Raw genomic sequence first — 7,810 nt, 5'->3', positions numbered from 1 at the left:
ACAGACGAATGAGTCAATTGATGACAAAGGCGGGTGCTACAGCACTGTCAAAGTTTTTGTTGGTTTCGCAGTCGCTTACCTTCATATTCATTAGAATGACACAGCCGTGCTTCTGCGCTTCCGGCAGCGTAGAGATACATTGCCAGCAATAAAAAAAGCAGCGCAACACGGAATTGCGACAGGCAAAGCGCTTGGACGAGCGAATGCGATCCCAAAACAGCACTGGTCGCCCGTGCTGATCCTTGTCCATGACAAAGACAGTGCGCTTTTCCAAGGTTGCTATGTCTTCATATTCCTTCTCCTTACTGCTACTACCACGGTCCAGCATGGCACCCTGTAGGGTCATGGGTAAGTACGCGCGTTCTGCACCAAAAAGTAGGCGACGCAAGGCCCAATACGATGCCAAAGACTCAGCGGCGGATAACGGATCGTAGTTTGTGTGTCGGAGAAAGCCATAGGCGGGGGATTCCGACTGGACGACGCTCGGTGCGACACGCATAGCTTCCCTGTAGGCCTCACCGTTTGGTTCGGAAACCGCCTCCAACAAAGCATGTTCCATCTCTACTAGCAAGATTGCCACGCCTTCCGGTGTGGGCAACGAGCGCACCGATTCGCTGTCAACATACGATTGATCCTCTTCGTCAGTCGCTGCCGATGATCGTCCGTAAAGATCCTCACGCAGGGCTTGCTTTTCTGATGCAGAGAGCGCGTTGTACTCGTCGAGCTCATGGGAAGGCGTGATGGTGGGAGCAGTAAAACTAAAGGTCGACATGGTCGGAGATTCGGACCGTTGCCGTGGATTGTGGGCGCAAAAATCCTTCTCTTTTGACGTTCCAAGTCGGTTTCGGCAGTCGTAGTCCCTCACCATGAAGCCTTTGAGAAAGGAACGCATCACATTATTTTGACAGTGACAGTGATATCGTTGCATCCCACCACTCCCTACTGCCGAGTCAATCACTTTTAGTACGTCAATTGCCCGGTCCTTTCTCCTTTCCGTAAATCCGGATATAGTTTTGTTGTCTCCGGGTTGGATGCAGCGTGCGCTAGCGCTGCCGCGACACGAGCGGGGTAGTACCACAGGTTGCGGGTTGCCTTGATCCGTAGTACTTCTTACTGGTAGTCCATTGTGCCGAAGGGACCATGGCTAAGCAGAGTGTATCCAAAGCCGTCACGGCTTATCTTGGCCGCGCGTTGCGGGAGACCGGCGCTGCGCTCAAGCATCGAGGTGAAATGGAGGTAAGACAATCGACCAACGGCTACGAGTAGAGGTTCTCGGGACGATATGGAATAGGCGATTCCCCTGTTGCGACGTTTAAGCTTATATCGTGCAACCTTTGGCGTTGCTTCCTCTCGTGTAGCTCACACTTCTTTTTTATTAAATTTATTTCTGCCGGCTAGATCTTCTCCCGCCACCGCCCGAAGATGACTTTTCTGGGCAAGGTTCCGTTTGTAACGAACGACACCTTTATCGCTCCCTCGGCCTCGGTGATTGGCGACGTAACCAACTGGGACCAGTCTTCTGTCTGGTACAAGGCGGTAGTCCGCGCTGATTCGGAGCACAGCATTACAATCGGATTCTGCAGCAGCGTTGGCGAAGGCACCGTTGTGAACACACTCTCCAGTACGGGACAACTCGAAACGGGCCTGCCCCCGGACACGTATATTGGACACTACGTGACCGTCGGTGCCGGATGTGTGCTCAAATCTTGCCGCGTGGACGATTTGGTCGTTGTTGGGGACAAGTGTACCATCTTGGAAGGAAGCTTGGTGGAGAATCACGTGATTCTCAAACCGGGGACCGTCGTCATGCCCTACCAGCGCATCCCCTCCGGACAAATGTGGGCGGGCAACCCGGCTGCCTTCGTGAGCGAATTGACACCCGACGAGAAGGAAGATATTCAACAGCAAGCGCTCAAAATATTCACATCGACCAAGGAACATATACTCGAATTCCTGCCGTACGGACGAACCTTTGTGCATCTAGAGGAGTTGGAAAAGCAAGCTGGGCTGCAAGTCAAGCAAGGATGATTATTCTAGCTCGCTGTAGTCAACTTATTGTAAGCGAAGCCTCTCCTTTTGGCATTCTTTGGTGTACATATTATTTGCGAAAGTATCGCGTTGGCGCTTTGATTGGAGGGAACCGTGCTACCACTTGGATATCCTTGGATCCCAAAAACTATGATAGCCGGTTGCTTTGAGCGTAGGCTTTTTGCGATCGCTTCGGTGCATTTCCCCATCCTTTTAGTTAGTTTCGTTAGCCCCATCTCGAGAAACGAGTCATTGACAGTGAGCCGTAAAAAGATAGCTCCGCGATGGAAGTGCCTCTCGCCAGGTTTCGTTCGTCATAGTCAGTCCAAGGAAATCTTTTTACAGTTAATCCCACCAAAGGAACTGAAGTCACGGGTTCCGCCATCAATCAGAATTTGTCCCGAAATCAGACTCTGTTCCGGCAATGGCAAAGTGTGACGAGACCGTTAGGCAAAAAGAATGAAAACGTCCAGCCTCATTCAAGGGCGCAACGACAGTTGCTATTGAAAAGGCTGCCATGGAAGCTGCTGCTATACCTCACTGGCTTCAGGACCAATGCCGAAGACTCGAGGCCAAAGATGAATACGTTTCCAATCTAAATCTGAACATACGGCGACTCGACGATTCGATGATGGTTGTGCTTTCACAAGCTCTCCGCAAAAACTCGGTTATTTCAGTGCTTAATATGACTAGTTCTCTCAAGAACAGCCCACTCGGTTTAAACATACTGGCGGAGCTCATTCTGCGATCTCACGCTTCGTTGGCTACACTTCATTTGAGCTACAATCACTTGACGGACGTGGTTGCAGTAGGTAACGCGCTAGTTACCAATCAAAAGCTAATTTCGCTGCATTTGGACTATAATCTCATTGATAAGCGCAGTGCCGCCGCTATGGCCGACGCTTTGCGAGTAAATACAACCCTAGTAAGGTTGCATCTCAACTACAATCTACTGGGCGACGAAGGCGTCTTGGCACTTGCCGACGGTTTGCAGCACAATACGTCGCTACTGCATTTGGGTTTGAAGCGAAACAGTATATCGGCGGTAGGTGCTTCCGTGCTGTTTCAGACTATTGTCACAAGAAACATGAGTCTACAACGTCTTGACTTGGAAGACAACTTTATCCCTGCGGAAATGATCTCTCAAATTGGAATCCTTTGTCGTGCGAACAAAGCGGGGCGTCGGTATCTTACCGACACGAACTTTCCAGACAACCTCTGGCCCGCTTTGCTCGAGTGGGTCAACGACGATCCAGACGTTCTCTATTTCTTTGCTCGAGCAAAGCCTGGTTTGTATGAGAGATAGACAAGTGTTGGTCGACAATGTCGATTAGCCTAACCTTGTAGACTGCGACTTCCGTGGAACGCAGACAACAGTAGAAACTCGACGCTCGCAGCGTATAGGTATGTCAAGACATTTTGGGTAATTGACTGTTTGGTTGTTCAAGACCATTGTAGAAGAGCTGCCTCCATCCAAATTAATTGCAAAATTTGCTCCCAAAACGATAAGCTCCTCGGCTAATTGCTCTAACGTCAAGCCTTGTTTGCGAAGGCTACCACCAGTCAAAAACGCATACGCTCCTTTACAGTTAGTTGTCACGAGCAAACGGCAACAAGCCACCGGAACATCGTGTTGCGTCTTACCATAATTGGCATCCATCCGAAACGTAAACCATCAGCCGCCCATGTTTATCCATGGCCACCGCTGTCCGTGGAGCCCGTTCGGAACCGGTTGTATTGTTTCTTCCATTTGCTACGTTCTGTCCATGCTTTACCAGCCAATCAAATCCCGTCAAGAAACTGTCGACTCGCAGTGCCTTCGCTTGCTGGACACCCGAAAGGGTTCCGACAATATACCGGCGGTGGGGTGGACGAGTTATGCCGAAACCGACACCACTGAATTCGTTGTTCTCGGCTTCGCCGTGTCTCCAAACAGCTCCCACTGGAGTCCCGTCTTGATTGAAAGGTCCACCGTTCACCGCAACGGTGCATGAATTTCTCTTGGCTTGCTCCGACGTCGTTACCAATCGAACCTGTGGTGGCGGCAACAGTACTTCAACGTCCGGAATGTTGGTGTGAACCAAATAGGCGTCGATCGAACCCTGTGCTTTGGTCTGCGTGAAATTTGTCCAATGTTGTGTGTCCGAGTTCACCGGGATGAGATAGTAGGAACTGGTTGCGTACGCAATTGATACTTGCGCCCACGGGGTCAACAGCGTGAGAGTGATACACAAGACGCCTCCTCGTTTCATTGGCTCGCTGTTCCTACCGAGGGTCCGATCTGTCACGCGCGTAGCAACGCTTCAGAACTGGCCGTGTCGATAATCATGTACAACCATGGTGAAAGATTTGAGATGGGATAGTAACAGTAAATACAAGAGTCGTCTCTTGTAAGTGAAAGATACACGGACCTGTCTAGGCATACGTATCGTGCGTCGGAAACTCGACTATGATGTTGCTGTCAAATTTTGAAGGTTCTTTGTCACGAACCAGTCGCATTGATCGATTGCTATTGTCCGCCTATGGATACCGCAGTATTTTCTGAAAGCGATCCCGGGAACAAAGTCGGAGATACTAGCTCTCTATTCCGACTAACAGTTAGATGAAAATAAAGAATATCCGAAAGGTGAACGAGGATTAGTGCGTGAACTGCAACAGCGTCATAATTCCAAATCCCTGCGATATACTAAATGACCGCGATGATACTTCTTTTCATTTTATTACCGTTAAAGTATCATAAGTCTTCAAGTTCAGATCAGTCGTTACAAGATCAATCGAAATATAAAAAAGAATTCATAGAACGTTTACGACATTTCTATGTATTCTTTCGATCGAGTATTATCGGAGAATCGGGTTGCCATATAGTTGGCTGTAAAGCTAGTAATATCGGCTTCTACCCGTGAAGCAATCCAGCTTACGGAGATACTGTTGCTACGTTGTCTTTTCTATCTACCGCACACTTACTGTTAGATTTGTTCGTTTCCTCACAAACAGAGCAAACCCCGTGCACTTTCCAAGTCCCCTTTTGTACCACTGATTTTCGCGGCCACAGCCAATGAGTATAGGACCAACAGTGCATCGTTTGTTTATACCATGGGCTATTTTTTGTGCCTCCGGCTCATGCAACTAAAAGCAACGTCATTCTATAAATTACAAAGTTTTCCTTTCTCATTTCCCTCTAGTCTATCATCGCATAGAAAACAAATAGTTCCCCATCCCGTAGCTAACATCCGGGATCGCCTGAACGGATTCGACATCCTCCAAGCAGAGACATTGACACGACGTCACCAGAATGGCTTTCCCCCTTTGTCAATCGAAGGACTGTCCTTGCACGGTATAATACTCGGCTTGTCGCTATAGTGGCAGGATACAAGCGCCTCGGCAGCACAGCATTTAGATACAACGTCCGGCGAATCGTCCGTCCCAATATCGTCCAGAGTTTTGCCAATGCAAGCTTCTTGGACGAACCAGTCTCCCATCTGTCGAAAGAATCGCTGTTTGTTGATACTATTCATCGTCCATGACATGTGAAAGACGTACGGGTGTACACTTTTGGTAACTAACATTTCTTTCATGAAGCCTTTGCGTCGGTGAAAATGGTACCCACCGGGAAAAAGTTCACCCTGGTCCGTGCTGGTCCCAAAGACTTTAACCTTGAGTCCGCGCCAGGATGCGTGTTCGGCTAAAAGCGCGTTGAGAGCGGATTGGTGCGAACCCGAAGCTTGAATCAAATCACCCATGCGGGCCAACGTGGAAAAGAAAAACTCCGTACGCTCGTTGTGGCGGACATAGTATAAGCCCGTATTTGGACTGTACGGAGCATACCGTGGAGCTAACAAAATAGGTGTGAAAGAAAAGGTTAGCAACGCTAAGGTTCGACCACACGGTGGAGGGCCTACAAAAATTCGAATACACCAAACCGGACAGGAAGACCGTATTCAACGACCACCGGAGCGCTTCGCCCTCGTGAAAGTCATAGTGCTTGCCGTTCGACAACAACCCTCCGCACAACCATCCACAAAAATACAGGATGCGCGACACTTACAATGCGCTCCATCGTCTTGAAAGAACAAATCAAAATCGGACTGGTCGTTATTGAAATACGCGAGGGGATCCTGGTACCACACCACGTCGACATCTTGGAAGAGCACATTGTATCCTAGAGTGATGAGTAGATGCATGACGTAGACCTTGCTCATCATCATTCCGGTAAAGGCGGCGTCACCGTAGCGCCTGGCCGCAACCGTGGGCATGTCACCAAAGGCGTTCTGGACGTCCATTGCGTGCAGACCCATGGCGACCGCGAGATCGTACGTCACCGAGTCGGTCGCAAAGACGAGGACGTGCGCGAGATTTAGCGACCGTGATCGCGCGGCACAAACGAAATTCCACAAGAGTTCCGATTGTCCGTGGTTGCAAACGAGCACGACGAGAGAGTTGTGGGGGTCCGCCGCTTGCGCGGCGACGGGACTGAGGCGGGCGAGCGTGGCTTCCAGTTTGCCGAGATAGTCGTGTAGGATGGGGAAGTAGGAAGTACCGGTGGGAACTCTCGTCTGGCGACCGTTGGGCAAATGGTTGCGAGAGACGTAGCGGAGCGGGAATCCCTCGGAGACAGCCTTTTTGGTCGACAAACTATGTTCTGGCGGCAGTCGCATGAGTTTCTGGACGTGGTGCGAATCCCACTGTCCCACGACGGCCCAACAGACGTTGGGTTGATTCGGTTTCTGTAGCACTATTTTCATTTGGTGACAGTTCTGGACGGCGTCGTTGATCGATTCGTAGCGAGGAATGGTGTTGGACGATGCGTCGCTGCTTCCATTACGGGGCAGGGACAATGGGTGATTGTACAGCAGGAGAACTTCCTTATTGCCGGGTTGCTTGGCATCCCACGGCACACCGACATCGAATCGCTGGATAAATTCGTCGCGATCGACGCGTCCCATCCCGGCCACGAACCCCTGAAGAGTCTCGGGCAGGGTAGTTTCGGCGGAAGCCTCCGCGAGGGCGTGCGCTAGTTTCAGGCGTAATTCGCGAATCGTAGCGTCGGTGGTGTCTCGCACACACGGGATACCAACAACGGCGTCGGCGTTGGCACCAGTACTACTACTACTACTACTACTATCACCACTAGTGGTGACGGTAGTTGCAGCGTCGCTGCCCGTGTGGATCACCGTGTATCCCCCAATGACGAGACCCAGTTGGAGACCGGCGAGACCCACGAGCAGATGCGTCAAAAGAGACAAGGGTGATATCCTCACTCCCATCCCACTGGACTGAGTCGTCATTGTGGTCATTGTGATTGTCGGTAGCGAGCGCACGGACTATATATAATTCAATACGTTCGTAGGTACAGCCACAGAAACACACACCAACACCCACACCAGAGGTGTGTGTTGGATAAGAGTCGGAGAGACTGTGTGCTGAGAATTGGTGGCTCGGAGTCGACGCAACCAAGAGGATGGCGATCCGGTAGCTTCGAGCAACGAACGAAACCTTTAGCAAGGGATTGTCGGTACACCACCACCACGCATTCGACGTTTTAACAACTAGCGAGGTAGGAGTTGCGTCTTGCCTTGGGCCTTACCCTTTTAAGCGTAAAAGGCATTGACCGTGAGGGGCCGGGGACGATCCTACCTATCTCTGTAGAGCGAGAGTTCTCGAAATGTAAAGTCTTGGCACAGGCAGTCCAGCCAGTCCTACTTTCCCCCTCGAGTCGGACCCGATCCTACGCCCCGACAATACGCACACACACGTTGTTTTGTTCACCGGTCTACCTACCTAC

General features: G+C 50.6%; 3 protein-coding genes across 3 annotated transcripts; 2 read left to right on the top strand and 1 right to left on the bottom strand.

Annotated features, from left to right (window-relative positions):
- Nucleotides 1–1,422: 1,422 nt before the first annotated feature.
- Nucleotides 1,423–2,028, top strand: PHATRDRAFT_16840 (predicted protein; the record flags this gene model as incomplete). The annotated part of the gene is made up of 1 exon (XM_002185323.1): nt 1,423–2,028. One exon carries the CDS (start codon nt 1,423–1,425, stop codon nt 2,026–2,028), a length of 606 nt encoding a protein of 201 aa, XP_002185359.1.
- A 453-nt stretch (nt 2,029–2,481) lies between these two features.
- Nucleotides 2,482–3,334, top strand: PHATRDRAFT_50414 (predicted protein; the record flags this gene model as incomplete). Its single annotated transcript, XM_002185322.1, has 1 exon — nt 2,482–3,334. The coding sequence occupies exon 1, from the start codon at nt 2,546–2,548 to the stop codon at nt 3,332–3,334; it is 789 nt and encodes a 262-aa protein (XP_002185358.1). The 5' UTR covers nt 2,482–2,545.
- A 2,003-nt stretch (nt 3,335–5,337) lies between these two features.
- On the bottom strand, nt 5,338–7,657 carry PHATRDRAFT_50413 (predicted protein; the record flags this gene model as incomplete). The annotated part of the gene is made up of 4 exons (XM_002185268.1): nt 6,074–7,657; nt 5,593–5,860; nt 5,430–5,535; nt 5,338–5,382 (listed from the first exon to the last, which is right to left on the bottom strand). The coding sequence occupies exons 1-4, from the start codon at nt 7,320–7,322 to the stop codon at nt 5,338–5,340; spliced, it is 1,668 nt and encodes a 555-aa protein (XP_002185304.1). The 5' UTR covers nt 7,323–7,657.
- Between the last annotated feature and the right edge of the window lie 153 nt (nt 7,658–7,810).

This window comes from Phaeodactylum tricornutum, chromosome 29 (genome assembly GCF_000150955.2).
Source record: "Phaeodactylum tricornutum CCAP 1055/1 chromosome 29, whole genome shotgun sequence".
Lineage (NCBI taxonomy): Eukaryota > Bacillariophyta > Bacillariophyceae > Surirellales > Neidiaceae > Phaeodactylum > Phaeodactylum tricornutum.
The sequence above is the reverse complement of the archived record's forward strand: the minus strand, read 5'-3'. Positions and strand labels throughout refer to the sequence as shown.